The sequence below is a fragment of the Apostichopus japonicus genome, chromosome 20 (assembly GCF_037975245.1).
Source record: "Apostichopus japonicus isolate 1M-3 chromosome 20, ASM3797524v1, whole genome shotgun sequence".
In the NCBI taxonomy this organism is placed as follows: Eukaryota; Metazoa; Echinodermata; class Holothuroidea; order Aspidochirotida; family Stichopodidae; genus Apostichopus; species Apostichopus japonicus.
In genome coordinates this window covers 26,773,126-26,790,541 of record NC_092580.1, presented here as the reverse complement: position 1 = coordinate 26,790,541, position 17,416 = coordinate 26,773,126, and the positions used below count along the sequence as shown (strand labels likewise).

At 37.0% G+C, this 17,416-nt stretch overlaps 1 protein-coding gene across 1 annotated transcript in view; it reads right to left on the bottom strand.

The window, feature by feature from the left end:
• LOC139961531 (putative N-acetylated-alpha-linked acidic dipeptidase) overlaps positions 1-16,401 on the bottom strand; it is a 37,856-nt gene extending 21,455 nt beyond the window's left edge. The window contains exons 1-2 of the mRNA XM_071960761.1: positions 15,912-16,401; positions 3,288-3,450 (exon numbers count right to left, since the gene is read on the bottom strand). Of these exons, the coding sequence (XP_071816862.1) occupies positions 3,288-3,450; positions 15,912-16,114 (366 nt within the window). The 5' untranslated portion in view covers positions 16,115-16,401. The remainder of the gene's footprint in view (positions 1-3,287; positions 3,451-15,911) is intronic.
• Between the last annotated feature and the right edge of the window lie 1,015 nt (positions 16,402-17,416).

The window sequence follows — 17,416 nt, the reverse complement described above, 5'->3', positions numbered from 1 at the left end:
AGAGGGAGGGAGAGGGGGGGGGGATCTGACGTCACTATATGGTGCAATTACTTTTGACCAATTTTATAATCGAAACTGTACCGATCCGTTTGAAAAAAAGTATATAATTAAATACAAGCTTGACTTATTTCTTTCTTTCTTCTTTGTACGAAAGCCTGTCATCCCAACATTTATGGGTCCATACATAAATAATAATGAATTAATTATCTCTTCAATTGGTGGAATAATCTATATACCATTGATAGTTTGAAAAGAAATAGTAAGCGCTGATACGTTGGAGAGGGGGTGGGTGGGGGTGTAAAGTGTTGTCTACTTGCAGTATTCTTCATTAATGTACACATCATTCAACAGTTTTATAGTTTTCGTATATATATTAACGTTATATGATGGAAGAATCAGCAAAACTATAATCAACAACATTAATATATGTTGTGAGAGACACTTGTTGGGGGATCAACTTCGCCAAAACGGCTTAGAAGGAAATATGAAAGATTTAACTTTTCTTCACACATATACGGCTGAACACTTATAATTGAGCAAGGCTAATATGACGTTATCGAGCTACCTATGTGGCTAAATGTAAAGTACTCAATTCTTAACACATTGAAACTGTGCAAAAACGAAAGAGTAAATGGTTGCGTTATTTTGTTTAGATGTCTGATATTTGTTTGTCTATCTTTTTGCCGTCCTTTTTTGTGCTTTTGGATGTTTACCGCTTTTCTACTGTATTATATTGTACATGTATTTTGTATTGAGGGCTCCTCTGGAAAGCAGTGCTACCGCACTGAGCAGGACTACCCTCTAAAGATGACAATAATAAAAAAAAAACAAATAAAAATAAAACCACAACGATCCTCATATCATCTTTCATCACGTAGATATGATTTGATTTTATAACATTTAGTGATATTTCGTAAATGCATCTGGCAACAGAGCAAATTGATATGACGTCATCAGCACGACTTCACTGAACCGAAAAACGTAGTTCTTCTTCGTTTTTAATATTTCAATCATTTATCCACAGAGAAAGAAAAATATTCTCCAAAACGATTCAATTTTTGTAACATTTTAACAACAGAGGACGTTGCCAGCTACAAAAATTAATCAGTTTTAAAGAAATAATTAACAAGAAAATTATAAAACAGGAAACTAAAAGCTGTTGAAGAGCACGTGACATTTTATGACATCACAGACCACTTGTATGCTCGACTTTTGGAGTAAATGAAGGTTTAGCCATGGCTGCAGGCTATAGTATAACAGGGTACATTCAATCAATTATATCTCGAGTTTTATGGATAAGATACTGAGATGGTCTTTTCAACTATAACTGATGTGTACAATATTTTCCTCTTTAATATGTATCATAAATGGTCCGCCACATGTAAATGTCCTTTAAAGGCCCATCGGAACCCTGGCTTCCTTATTACAAAAATAGTTATATTTTAGATAAGATAAGATCAGTAAATGAAATCTTTCTTTTTGTACCCATATCCTTTAGCCTACATTGTATTAAACTGACAAGGCTACTTGTCATTCAGCCTTTTAAGAAGATCCTGCTAGGATCGAAACGTCAGGCCAACTTACTTTTACACACTGTATTACACTGGTAAGAATCTAGCAAATAATGGAGCTCCAGCTCGACTTAATGAGACAAATATCAAAGTAATAAACACAGGCAAAGGTCGATTGTGTACTCTGTAGTGATATTATTAATTACATAAGATCAAAACAGGCGCGTAGCCAGGAATTTGCAAAGGGAGGGGCGAAACTGTAGATTCGGCATTGCAAACTATCTAAGCGTAGCGCCACCATGAGTTGGCGCGAAGCGCACAAGAAAATTTGGCTGAAAATGCCTCCCAGATCGCTGGAAATGGCACTTCCCAGGCCTTGTAAGTTGCATCTTAGCATTTTCTCTTTTGAAAATACTAGCGAAATCATAAAAACATTAAAAAAAATTAAAAAATATGCTCAAGGGGGGGGGGCGGCTGCCCCCTTCGCCACCCCTTGGCTACGCGCCTGGATAAAAAATCCCTTATATCCCTAAGAATCTAGCTCTGTATTGCAATCATGCATATTACTGTTCAGTACTACACCCTTATAACTGTATTACCACTCTTAAGAAGAACGGAGCTTCAGCACAACTTTGTGAGACAAATATAGAAGTTATTGTCACAGACAAAGGTCAAGTGTGTGTGTGTCTGTGATCAGATAATACATGCATGCCAGTGTCTCAAATTAGCTGTAAAGACATTAAAAGCAACCATAGATGAATGAAAATATGCTAAAAGCTGTCAGTTAACTTGGGAAACCATTCTGCGTCTAAACTGATCATTCGTTCACATCGTGTTTGTTTTTAAGAAGCCCCCCGCCCGACCCTCCCCCATATTGGAAGTGTATGAGCTCAACATCTCCCTGACACAAAGGAGTAAACATGGAGTGATTGACAAAACACTTATCCATGTATACGCTGAAACGATTGCATTTGCATCCATGATATAGGCCTATGCTTTTGGGTACATTGGTCAGTTTTCTTAACCTAAGCCTTGAATCCATCAGCCTTCTTCAGGGGCCTATCATGGCAGAGGGATCGTGGCATCTGTGTCACTTATTTTGAGGCTTTTTTTGGCAACACAAATTACCTGATTGTGCTCAGATCATTGTGGAAACATTTACTAGGCACGCTTTACGTGCCCGGTATTCATTATGTACCATTATTTCCTTACGAACCGCTATATTTCGGTAGTGAGATCGTTAACTGTAACCGATAGTTGTCGGGCTCACACTCTTCCGAGTTATCCTAGAGATGCTAGCTGAGACCAATCCCGTAGCCAGATTTCGGAATTGTGAGGAGGGGTGGGGAGAGGGGAGACAAATGGTTGATGTCCGTTCAAGGAAGGGGTCTGGGTGGAAGGGTTGGAATGGATACTTGTAAAGGGAGGGGGGGGGGGGGAATATATCAAAATTGGTGCCATCATTCGATCATTTTAATTTAATTTCTGTACTACAAGTTTAAATGTTGCCAGTGTATACGACTTTCCGGCGTATAGTGTGCGTTATAAAATGTAAGCCATTTTAGACGAGATTCTGTGCAATTTGCATGGGAGGGTGACGTGTGTGCTATAGATACATGTTTAGGACGAGCGTTTAGAATTAGACCTCAAAATTGGCTGAAATTAAAGCTTCATTTTGAATTATCATTTCGAAACGGGAGTTTTCACTTTCATTCGTGATATAGCCTATACTGCACACATGCGAATGTTTGTACTAAGCTTCGTATATATACATACCACGCTTTCCTCTCCATCGACTTCTGAAGGATAAGAAAGCAAAACGTTGTAAGTAACAATCTCTGAACTGTCGAAGCCATACTCGGTAAATTTGTCCCGGACCCACTCTGCTAAAACATATTGCTGTGGCCTTCCTGCTACATGTGGTTCGGATGTTAGAAAGCTGTCGGAAAAGGCAGAAAGCAAAACTGAATCAATGACATTGTTGTGTTTGAGGTAGGTTGGGAGGGGGGGGGGGGGTTCTCGGATCTCGGAATATATATATATATATATATATATATATATATATATATATTTATATATATAGCTGATTGTCATTAGGATTAGTTTTCAACGTAATGAAAAGTAGATTATTAACACTATACTATTTTCCCCTCTACTGTTAATTACAAATCCAATACGTTTTATCGTAGCAATTTTAACCAAACTGTACTAGATTAGACGCTAGCGTGATCACCCACTTTCCCCTTCATATCGGTAAGCTGGTACCAATAAAGTGTATACGGATAGCCTCCGTTAGGCTTGCGTTAGATTAGTAACTGCGGTTCGGAAAAAGTATTGCATACGAATAATCACGATAACGGTATGACAAATATTGTACACGATATCTACTATGACAGTCTCATTGCGATATGCAAATATTAGATGTGTTTACGTGATATTCAATAACACTGCTTTTATGGCCGTTACACAATAGTGATAACATTATACTGCTATATGTAGCTGCTTGCGGCCTATACAGCAGGTTTATATATAATTGTAAGATGATGCCGTTTGTGATGTTGTTCTATCTCCAACGGTTATTTGTATAGGCCTAGGTCATTTATATTATTTGTTACAAACAATAGTATGCTGAAAGTCACGGGAACTCACACCCCTTCCCCCACCCATCATCTGGCCGCAGCAAGCTAAATCCTGTTTGTGACGAAAGTAAATGTTGATCTTTCGAGAACCTAATCAATTGTACAGTATCAGAAGGAAGAGAAACTAGAATAGCAGAAAAGTTATCAAGCAACGCAAAAGACACAAAAAAACAAAACAAACAAAAAAACGTTGGAGTGGAAACGATAGCCGGATAACAAGCAAACTCATAATTCTTAACATTGGCAGTCAAAAGTTCAAATATAGACGTTCACTTAACATATTTCACATTTTTTTTGCAAATAGAGGGTATAGGGGAAAACCCCAACCCGTCTCACTTAGTTTGATCAGGGATAGAGTCATATAAAGATCACAGAGAGTAGCTTGAGGTCAATAAGTAATTCATTTGATTATCCACTTAAATCTGTAAGTCCTCTCCCAACGTGGTCCGTTGTACAGAGAGGAACAGAGTATAGCAGCTTTCATGATTTGTACGTGTAAATTGAATAAATACGTTTTATCGTTAGACAAATGTGAATCTTAAGGAGATCTCAGTGGTAACTAGAAAGACGGATTCGAAAAGACAAATATTATCTGTGACCTTAAGTACGGCAGCTTAAAAGTGCCATCAGGATAAGAATATCGAACCCTTTATGTTATAAGTTGACATTTTGTAGGACATTGTTCAAATATGAAGAGATGTTATATATGAGGTCATTTCAATATTTGTCATTAAACTATTGATTTGTCGGTATAACTACCGCTAAACAATTCATAAATTTTCTTCTTTTCTTTTTGGACAAAATTTTACCATGTTGTCTGAACATTTGTCTCAAAATATTATTATAGGGTAAAGATATCCTTAACTTAACCTATAGGCATGCGCATGCCTGACGATAGGGTTGGGTGCGGAGGGAGGGAGGCAAATACGGAGTGCCAAAATTAATTACGGTGCCCGGCAAAATATGGGATAAAGGATCATATATTCTCAATTATAGTAGACCCATGGCAAAATGTAGACATCAAGAAGGGCACCCTGGTGACATTGTGAACACCCCCCCCCTCCACCCGTGACAAGGCTACGGTTCTCTACGCCCCAGATCATGCATATAGGCTGCATGCAACTGAATACAGTACCCAAATAATTGCTATAATGTAATTGGGTGCTATGGTAAAATTGAATCAGGCTACCCAGCAAGCGACACATCATGTTCGAAAATGGTCATCCATAGAGGACATCATAAATGTATATACAATTTTTGCACACACGGACACACGGTTGAAAGAATGGTGAAAATTTCGAGAGAAGAAAAGCTATGCCTGACTCAAGTAGACAAAATGAAGACAAAAGATAATATGTTTGTTCTGTGAGGAGCAAGATTATTTGAAGACAAGTCAACGACATTCACTATGGAGATGAACGATCTGCGCCATGCTCATCCGTCGAAATATTGACTATATATTCTAATCCGACACGGTGACAGGGGAGGGGGGGGGGTATGGTGTACAGGTATTTGCATAATGAACGCCACGATACTAATTCCCCTGTAGACTCACCCTCACCCTATACAATGTGTGATCAGGGGTGGGCAACCTACGGCCCGCGGGCCACATGAGGCCCGCCAGTGATTTTTTTGCGACCCGTGAGATGTCTCAAGAAAAAGAAAAAAAAAATCAATCTATTTTACATCATCACCAAAAAACGAGCTAGCTGCTTTGAATTTATCGTCACTAATGATGCTCTCAGGAAGGCCTACTATCCCCATTAATTATCAACTGTACTGTTTTGACATTATGTTTTTGTGAATACAGATGAAGTATAAACACCTATTGCTTGGAAGTCCTCGGAATCAAAGGTTTGAAATCAACAGCAGGTCGTTGGTTAGGTGCGGCCCAGTCAATTTTTTTTCACCCCTTATATCTGGCCCATTCATTCAAAAAGGTTGTCCACCCTATACGTTATTTCGACTCCTCTTCGTTCTATTCATGAATGACTGTACGGGGTTCATGTTGCAGTGTTGACAATGCCTACATAGTCAACGTATGCTGGTACTTATGTAGGTGGGCCGCAGTGGACAAAAGTCGGGAATAAATGCTACAATAAATCTCAATTTAAAGCTGACATTTAATTCTATCGAATGTTATTTGTTACATATTATGGCACAAACCAGCATAAAAATTGAATTTTAAGTGTCACCATTATAGTTCCCGACGTTGTGTCCACTGCGGCCACTTACATACCGTCATTGTGTTTGCAGATATGGATATCATATCCTAACAATATATCGATAAAGCATGCACTTGTGATAGTCGCAGGAAACCGGCAAAAATATCTTATCATATGTGCGCCTATATAGGCGAGCGGAGGTTAAACCTTCTGTTTAAACAAAGTTATCAGATAATATATATTATCAGGTGTCATTTCGTCATTTCTCAAGGTGGTAACAGAACTAGATTATATGTAACCCGTCCATTCATCTTTATCACGTATAAACTTATGATGTAAAACTTCAGTCAGAACTGATGACGTCATATGAAATGTCGATGATGGTCTCTATCTTCCATATTATGAAGCGCCTTTAAATTAGTCAATGTTTAGAGCAAAGTCAATACATGAAAGAAACCGGTAATTAAAGCTACTGATGGCAAAGGCTTGAGTTAGGAAACGTCTAATCTCTCCGTACATTTGATTAATGTGTTTGAATTCGTGCGGACATAAGCTAATGAATGACTAATATAAACGATATCGTGAATACATGCAATCCACAGTGATGGCACATGCATGATATGTTTCCCCTTCAATGGAGTAGTTATGAGACTATATATGTATAAACCTACAGCATGCCATCACAGTTAGAGTATTATAACACTCATATATAGGGACTGACAGTATATATATGTTTTGGAGGAAGTGCAGTGAAGGGTGTGACAGAGGTGGTGGGGATATGGACGGGGTGAGAGTAAGGGCCGGTGAGGTTGAGGAGAATTTTAGGAAACATGGGTGGAGGGTATTAGATTGACATACAAGCACAATAAATATTCGTGTTGAATTTGTTGAAAACGAGAAATAAAATAGAAGAGGCTTTTGTGTTGACATCATGATATTGAGTGTACTGAGGTTAAATACTCAGTTTATTACTACCATAGTCCTCCACCGTTCACCAAACAGCAACAAAACTACCATATATGTTAAACCCATAACAAAGGGGTTACAATTGTCTCTTTAACCTGCAAAATACTATTACAAAATTTCTACAGTTGTGATTAGGAGTCTCATATTTATGTGATGACTTCTCTTGTTCAAAAGATTCTGTCTAAAGAATGGCATCTCACTCTCAGAACATATCATGAAATAGTTGTTACGTTCAAACAAAAATCTTGTTATCTCCTGTATTTCAAACATATTGATAGGCTATTCTATCTTAAAACATACATGCTTTTTTACGTACTTTGATCTCTCTCTCTCTCTTACTGGACTTACAAACACAGCTAATTCCCATCTAAGCAGATATACGCTAATAATGATAAATATAATATCGAGCGCAATGAACAAAACAGTTTCTGTTCCGACCCAGCTTGAAAACATTATATTTATATATATATATATATATATATATATATATATATATATATAAATGAAAATCGTAATGAGTTGGAAAATCAAGAACAGTGAAAAAACTTTCAGCCTCCACCGGGATTCGAACCACGGGCCTCCCGCTCTGTACGCGGACACCCTAACCACTAGGCTATGGACGCTGATTGTATGTCCAGAGGTTCGAAACCGGTAAGGAAGGTCGTAATTCCACTGTAGGCGTTTGTCACCTGTATCGAACAATACTAGTTCTGTTTTTGGTGACATATTTTGCCTTACTCTAGAGATCAAATTCATGATGCTAACCAACTCGAAAATCATTTGTGATTCCTAAAGCCGGATCTCGAAAGAGATACTTTGAACAGACTTTATGTAAATGCAATGGAGGTAAACGACAAAGGCAAATGAATATATATAAATGAAAATCGTAATAAATATATATATATATATATATATATATATATATATATATATATATATATATATATATATATATATATATATATATATATATATATAAAACGCTAAGTGGACACCAATCAAGGCCCAAAATGTGTATATCTCTAACCGACTATGTAGCAAAAAATACAGATGAAGGAATGGCAAAGGGGTTCCGTAGAAGTGTGCCTAGGCATTCATTAACTCTATTACACGTTTTTTTTCACGGATATATATCGATATACAACTTTTGTCCACCAAATATTAACTTTTAACAGATGTCGACCAAAGGTAGGATTAAGTGGTATTTATTGTGGTATATATGGTATACATGCATTACTAAACAGGGAATGATTTGCCTCACAAGCATACAAAGGCTTTTAAATTACTTCCTTTGGTAACACAAATTTAATTTGTCACTTTGTCACATTATCTGTAAGTATTGTTATCATTGTATGCTACGAAGAAACAAATAATGAAATGGATTCTGTGGGTAATCCCTTTACAATTATCTTGCATACCTACACACACGCACACTCAACTTTGATACGTGTAGAATTTTACCCAGTGACCCCGAATAAATTTGTTAATAATTTCAGACTAACATTTTAAAACTATTTTGGTAAATTGAGGAAAGATTCTACAAAGAATCAACAAAATTCTTTAAAAAGTAATTAATGTGACTCATTGCTTAAATAAAGTTATATATTTGTTGATAAGTAACCACTATATAACCAAGAGATAATACAGAGTGAATTTGAAAGCTTGTTTTTGAAAAATTCTAGCAATTGTTTTCGTGCTAAAAGTTTCGGTTAATAGTTATGACCTTTAATCATTGACACATCTCGTTCTTCGTGAATACCACTCATGGAGATAAGAATCACGAAGTTATAACAAATAAAAAACGCAAACAGGTTTTTTTTATTATTTAATTTTCAGTGCAGGAGATTGAACCTTATACACACAGTTGGCTTAATTTGTAATGAAATATTCTTGATGTGTTATTCATCAATCGACTCGCAATGACTTTTTAAAAAATAATTCTAATCAGTTTCCATAACTTGCATTATGCAAATAATTGTTCAGAGAACGTTATGTCTTCTTCAAATAATCATATTCCAAATATATTCCAAAATTAATACATCCACGAAATAGGCAGACTTTCCCCCCTCGCTTGACAGGAAAGAAACTGATAGAGACATAATTAATTGTTACTTTTGTAAGATGCAATGCTGTTACTCGAAATATTGTACTCGAAATAGCGTATATGATTTACAGACAATGTAATTGTGAATATCCATATGTATAGGTTATTAATAGTACAACTAAATGATAATAATAACGTAAAATCCAGCCTCCACGAAGTATTAGATTGATATGCAGTGGCGTGTGTAGGATGACAAAATTGGGGTGGGGGGGGGGAGGCTTGGGGTTGAATTTTTTCTTTTTGCCTATAGTTAAAAGCATCTTGTGTACCCGTAACGCATGACGGTGAAGACCTACCGTAGCCTATATATAGTGTAAATGGATGTGTTGATTATACTAGATGTCTCAATTTCATTTTGTGTGAATTTGGTCCTTTGTCTTTTGGTGCTGACACCATCTGATTCATATGGTGTTGCCAGTTAATCCGAGATGGCAATATGTTTGGCATTTTTCATTACGAACATTATGCTACGCCCAGTAGAGTTTGTATACTTGCCAGACACAGCTGTGCTGAAATTTTAACTTTGAATTCAGCCCTATTTTGTAGCTCTGCTATGAGGTCATATCTATGGGCACGTATGTCTGTTTGACTTGTAAATTAAATATACGATACTTTTACAAATAAGACAGACACGCTTTCCGTATCTTATCAAATGTCACTCTTGCCATAAAAAGTTAATATTATAACATGCACAAACTGACTGAGTAACTGACAGTACAGACAGACAGTTTAATTAAATCATTTAGAGAACAATTCATGCCCCCCCCCCCTGTGATAATCGCAAGCGCGCTTCTTGAACTTTTGTTTGTAACGGGGAAGATGACAGCATATATGTTAAAAATTAAACACTCCTCATTCATTTACATTTAGCTAACTGAGAAAAAACAGCAGTTCTACCTTTACCCATTGACATTTGACCTCATCGACATTGTAAACCATTGTGATTTGTTAATACTCCGGTTGCAAGTCTTATACCTCAACATCTGGTCTCGCTTTAATTGCAAATAGTCACTGATGTCACCGGACTCAATTTTGTTCTTTACATTATTCATTTCTCCCTTATATTTTGTCCGTCATAATTTGTCAGTTATGGCGATGTTTATTGTGATTTTTGTGAGACATGACGTTGCTTTGATATCTACTTTTGAGAAGCGTAATGTTAACGAAATGCTGTGCAATGTTTAAAATGTCTGGCAAAAAAATAGAAAAAGTTATATCAGTCTTCAGGGTCACTGAAAGGTATCATGGTTGGTGCAAACAAAAGCACAATTGAAATTTTGTTAGAAAGCTTGATTTCCCGAAGAAACATGTTCGAGTATTCATTTCTTTGCAAAGAGCAATAGGCGATTGAAAGAGTGGAAAAGAAAACATGTTGTGCAGGTTAAGCCTTATTCATTGTAGTTTGCGACACCGTTAAGCCTACACAAGCTTGAAACTTATGAAACCACACACAAAAAAAGAAAATCTACTTTGATTACGTTTTGAACCAAACGTAAAGTGTTCTTTCACAGTGGTAGAAAATTCTACTTCCCTTCTCCAATGGGAATTAAAGCAACATATTGAATTTTAACAAAAGAGGACAAAACTATAAGTTTATAATAATCTGTGAGAGAGATTAAAAAATTGACCTTACTTAGTAGCTAACACTATCGCCTTAGGGGCAGTATAGAGTATACGTCAGCCAATTTTCCATAGAGACAAGTTCACACCTACAAGTTTGACTAGGGACAAATGGAAGAAAAGCCTCAATATTAAAAGACAGATTACTTTACATCAAAGCAGACAGAAACACCTCTAGCTGGTACAAACATTAAGTAACCGCTGCACAGTTAATGATTTAATAAAAACGAGACCACGCAAATTTTTTCATAGAATTCAAAAATTATATTTACAATCAAATAGAAATTTCCAAAACTGTCACAGAAATGCTGGATAGTGTGTTGATGATGAAGTATTAAGTTTTGTGGCCATTTTTGCATATGTAGCATTATAACAATATATCACTATGTATTTTTTCAAGTCGCCACTAAGTAGCTCGGTCTGGGGATCGGAATGGGGGGGGGGGTGGGTGTTGGCATTGAAGACTCGCCCCAAACCGCGTGCCGCGCTCTGAAAATGTTAACTTTCCGATGCTTGCAAGTGAAGTTTTCTTTTTGTCGCCACAAAATGCAGGATCTAATATATACATACATAGACATGTATGTACTGACTGTACACTAGTGTCTAATTACCGACGGTAGCAAGATGTGTGTGTATTTCCTGGGATCGATGGTGGTGTCTAACACTTCTGCTACACCTCATCCGAAACTAGGTCAGATTACCGGCATGAGACGTTTCTTTGTGCGCGAGTCTTCACACACTTTAACTGTGGTAGCAAAGTACTCGGTAAAGTGTGACCATAAATGGCCATTGTTTGACTTTCTATCATGTTTGGAGGCAATGCACTGATGACCTTCCGAGTCATATATAATCACAAACGTCGTATTGTATGTGCCCCAAGCTGATATCACTAAGCGGCAAAACGAATCTTAGACATAGACATATACACAACGATCCGATCCGTTTAAGAGGTATTTGTACTGGATTTATCTCAACGTTAATGGTAAATCAATAAGGTCGTAAGTAGCCTAAGCTGAGATAAGAATCTTCAAATCGGTTTAATACTGAATGGACACTCCCATAAACAAACGATAACAAACCAGACGGTATAAGTCCAAAGGATCAGTATTTTAAAGTACATTACTATGTTAGGCACAGCTGAGGATAGGCATACAGTGATGGATATGGGTGTGTTCGTGCTACTAGTTGATTGGCAATACCATACACCAACATTCTAAGATTGTGTAGTGCAGTTTGTGGTGTACAGTTCACTTATGTTTAACCACTACATGACTAATGGGGTTAATCAATTAATAGCAACAATTTTGCATCTAAGAAAAAGTTGCAGAAAGTTTGCAGAGAAATCAAATTCAGCCGCTCCAGAAAATGCTTTGAATCTTCCGCATGCATAATATGCATTAATACCTCACAAAACCTGTATGCACTACCACTTAGCAACATGAATACTGAACAGTGGTATGATGGATACACTAAACAGTGTTATGACTAAACAGTGTTATGATGGATACACTAAACAGTAAACAGTGTTATGACTAAACAGTGTTATGATGGATACACTAAACAGTAAACAGTGTTATGACTAAACAGTGTTATGATGGATACACTAAACAGTGTTATGACTAAACAGTGTTATGAAGGATACACTAAACAGTAAACAGTGTTATGACTAAACAGTGTTATGATGGATACACATATGCATTCGCAGTAACCTGTAGTACATAAGTTATTGCCAGCCCACTGCAATCACATTACCTCGTACGAAATGTAACGGTCGCACAGAATAATTTATTTGTGTTACGACTGAGCCACAACATGCCGAATCTATACCTATTGATGGTAATGTCTTGATCTCGAGACCGTTGTCGAGTTCACAGCTTCCTACCCTGGTCAATGCTATAGATTCTAGAAGGAAATATGATCATGTCATGCAGGCATTCAATGCGTGTAACCACTGTCATTTTCAATTCAATTCAACTTTATTTCAACCAACAATGTTCAAAGAATTTAAAGTGATGTGTTCAGACAATAGACTTAAAACATGATAAATGGTTGAAGGGATTACACAAGGAAGCTACTAAAAGCTTGCGGGATGTGAATCCCCTTAACAGAGAGAAAGAAAACATACTCAGGACTGGAAAAGAACAATATAAACAGAATAAAGGAGAATAAAAAACATTAAACAGAAAAACATGGCTAGATAATGTAAATTAAATATAATCAGATTGCCAGGAGGATTTGTAATTTCTTTTGAAGCTTAGTAGGGAAGACGAATTTTTGATCGAGTCGGGGAGAACATTCCAGATGAACGGTCTGTTTTCCTTCTTTGGGGAGACATAATTGGGGAAGTGGATAGGGGTAGGGGATGATTAATACCACAAGAAGGATAACAAGATCTCATGTTCAATACGTCAAAGTTTCAACTAATATTGTCTGTAAAATTAATTTAATTCGCGAGAATGTTTTACATTTATTTCCCAACTAAATGCGTTGCCTCAAGATATCCTAACAGGTTACCGAACTGGAAGTAGAATGTCCCTGTTAGTATTAGCGATCAGTTGCATGAATGACTCTTTTACGCAGATGATAACTCAAGAAGAAGGCACTCACATTTTTAATCACGTCTTTCGTTTTTTGTTGTCTACTTCTCTCATTTCTTTCCAGCAATAATGAAAATAAGACCAGAATTAAATTTGAAAAAATGCCTTTTCTTATAGTTGGCTCCAATCTTTCTTGTCATTTGCTTGTTTACCTCCAAATTATCATGGTCACAAGCGATACTAATGATAAAGAACCATTGCCTATCAGTATGTACATTAATTAAATAAGGAAGTTAAACACCCAGTATTGATTGTTATATACAAGAATACAAATTTAAATCAGAATAATAAAGTATTGAATAGATAAATTATCGACTCTAAATGTCACATGAAAGTATGTTTATGCGAAACTTCCTTTGCATTGTAGACCACTCTGGGTTACAGCAGAGAACTGGAGGAAAAGCCAAATTAGAAAGAACGTTTTGCTTCAAGGATGCTTCCCCATTCAATCAGGTATTTCATAATGAGCTAATCCACACCATGCATGCCAAACCGTTTCATTGATCCCCGGCTTACATCCTTGATTTAAACATCCTACAAGCAAAGGCAGTTTGGCTTCACGATACATAGCTCCATGGTTAGACAGACAGTATTCTGAAGCACCAGAGTCTGGTTGAATCAAAATTCGCCAGAACCGACATCGCTAATATTCCGTTAACATGCGCATAACATGTGTGCGAAAGACAAAGAAATTTACTATATAGAAGCAACTTCCGGCTTGTCGCTTGCGGCAAAAGTGATGATCAACAACTCACTCAAAATCGTCAACCGTTGTATACTGTATACTATAAGGTCTTCTGCACAAATCGAACAGAAATCATCTTGGTGAGGTACCGTCCAGTCTGAAACTGCAGCAATTTTTCGAAGATCTTTGACTGAGCTTTAGCTCTTGTAGACTATATGTTCCATCAAAATGTCCAAGAAAATGTTTTACCTCAACGTGTATTGCAGTGTACATAAGTCTTTATCATCCACTGAGTATTTGTCTAAGGTGGCTCTATGACTCCATTTGAGTATGATCCCCTCCCTAGCAGTCCGCTAGCCATGCTTGCCCCCCCCCCTAGTGTTCTCCCACCACTTAATTTGTCCCACCATCATGTGTACAAAAACTTCACACTGAAGTAACAGCACATGAGTGTTGTGCCCCTCCTTTAATTATTGGTGCCACTCCATAAATTTCATGTGACGGTTTATACACTGCCGCAAAGTGCATTAAAATCCATGTCATTGCTTTGAACTTTCGACATTGGAGATACTTCTGTGTCAGTTGTTAGAAAAAAACTCCTGCTAATGTATAATCCTGTTAAAAAGGGGACATCCCCAATCGAGGCCTCAGGAAGTTATAAACATATTTCGAAGAATAAAGTAATTTTGCCAGACATTGATGTTATTTTAACGGATGAAGAAAATCGTCAAGAGTGGTTCGCAGACAATTGTTGCTGGCAACTACTCAGCTCTACTCACTTATATATTACGGAAGTTGTTCGTTCAATGAACTGTCAATAAGTGTCTTCAAAAAGATGGCTGCACCTGGATGAAGAAGAAGGGGGGGGGGGGACAAACATACCGTACCACAAATTCCAGTCTTAGAATATATTTCAATAACAGGGTACTTCTTAAGTAACATTATGACATATTTAATAATATAACTCAACAAAAAGCACTTCCAATAGATTGAAATGGGCATAGTCTTTAAAAAAGTGGGCATGACGGGTGGGGGAGGGAACGTGCCCTCCCAACTTGGGTATCACGCCCTCATTGACAGTTGTACCAAGTCAGTTAATACGCATTCAAACACAAGTAGAATCACTGTGATCGAGTGGTATGGACTTCGGTATGTGACATATACATACATACATATATATATACATATATATATATATATATATATATATATATATATATATATATGTATATATATATATATATATATATATATATATATATATATATATATATATATATATATATATATATATATATATATTGTTCTGTGTATCATATTGTATTGTTCGATACAGCTAACAAACGCCTACAGTGGAATTACGACCTTCCTTACCGATTTCGAACCTCTGGACATACAATCAGCGTCCATAGCCTAGTGGTTAGGGTGTCCGTATACAAAGCGGGAGGCCCGGGTTCGAATCCAGGTAGAGGCTGGAAGTTTTTTTCACTGTTCTTGATTTTACAACTCATTACGATTTCAATTACATATATAATTATATATATATATATATATATATATATATATATATATATATATATATATATATATATCTATATATATATATATATATATATCCTCTTACCGGAGATTTTCATCTATTTTTGTATTATCGATTAAATCGAGTAGTCGTTGCTGTATTTCAGATTCTTCTTCAGAAAGGGCGTTTTCCATACTCGTATTGACTCGATCCGGTCCGGAGTACCATCCAATCAAAACACCGATACTGATTCCCACCGCCAGCAACACAATTCCCCCAATTCCCGCAAAAACTCTTTCGTTACCCATCTTGGGTCCCTTATCTTCAGTTTCAAGTTGCTGTTCGTATCTGTTATATCCAGTGCCCTGGTATTGACAGTGACAAGTTTATTCTTGTAAAGTTCGTTTGGAATATTCCTATAGTATATGTTGCTCTGTTGTCGAAAAGAACTAAAAAGGCCGCTAGTAAAACTGCCTCGTACAAACCTCTGCAAACAGCAAGAATAGTCAACTCGTGCAGACGTTTACGGTAAAGCGAGTGCAGTATTATTCAGATAGTGATTCTACTGCTTTACCATTTACCTCTATTTGCTTTCCTGGCCAACTATGGTTTCTTGTGGTGTTTACAGACGTGTGGTGGCGGGGGCGACAGTTACAAACCGGGAATTGTGTATCTGGCACTTCCGTCCCATAGATGAACAACGAAGCACTGTCTTGATTGAACGGCGTAATGTGTGTCAAGGGGTTGTGGAGGGGTGGTTTGGGTGGGAGGGAGTTATGTTGCTGGACAGCAGGGATTAGTCGAAAGTTAAAGGGGAAAGTAAAATGGTTTAATAATGAACGTTTGCTGAGCACGAGGTGATTTGCTTATAGTTACATTAATACTGTGCTCAACTTTGAATGCAGATGACCATTTAAGCGCCGTATGTTTCCATAAGAATCCTTGCGAATGTATTGTTTTTAAAATTCCGTTGGTGTGCGACTCGTAATACCTCACTTGAGGGAACATATCGTCTACATCATAGGATTAAAGTTTAGATATAGGGGGTCTGGACTTGAGAGTGGCTCTAGATTTTGGTTTCTTGGTTTTTCGTGCTAGAATCTATATTTGATGAGTTTTTTTCTAAGGCACCTTTGACCAAGATGATGTGTAGTATCTATTCCCTTTCGAAAGGCACGCTCGATATATCAGTTAGCGCTACAGCGCCGTCATGACCACATGGTTACAGTCTCGATGTAAGGTGACTGGGTTTGAGAGTGGATCGAGTTGTTTGGTTATCTTGTCCAGGCTCTATCGTGGGTGACTTGTATCTACACTGTGTGCTGTGTACACCCTTAAAGTTGTGGTGAAAATTAGGGTATAATGGATTTAGTAAGACACGTCCAACCGACAAACTAACTACAATCTCGATGAATTTTTACCTTAAGGTGTTCTCGTCTTCAGACACGCGTCACCAAAACTATTTTGGTAGTTTGTTGAACAAATATCACAAAGAAATATGTTCTTAAATTCTAGAAAAAGTTGGCTGCTTTTCATAACAACTACCACGAGGCAGTGCGGTATTATAGTATTAGGATTTATAAATATATATTTGAAAGAAACAAACAAGA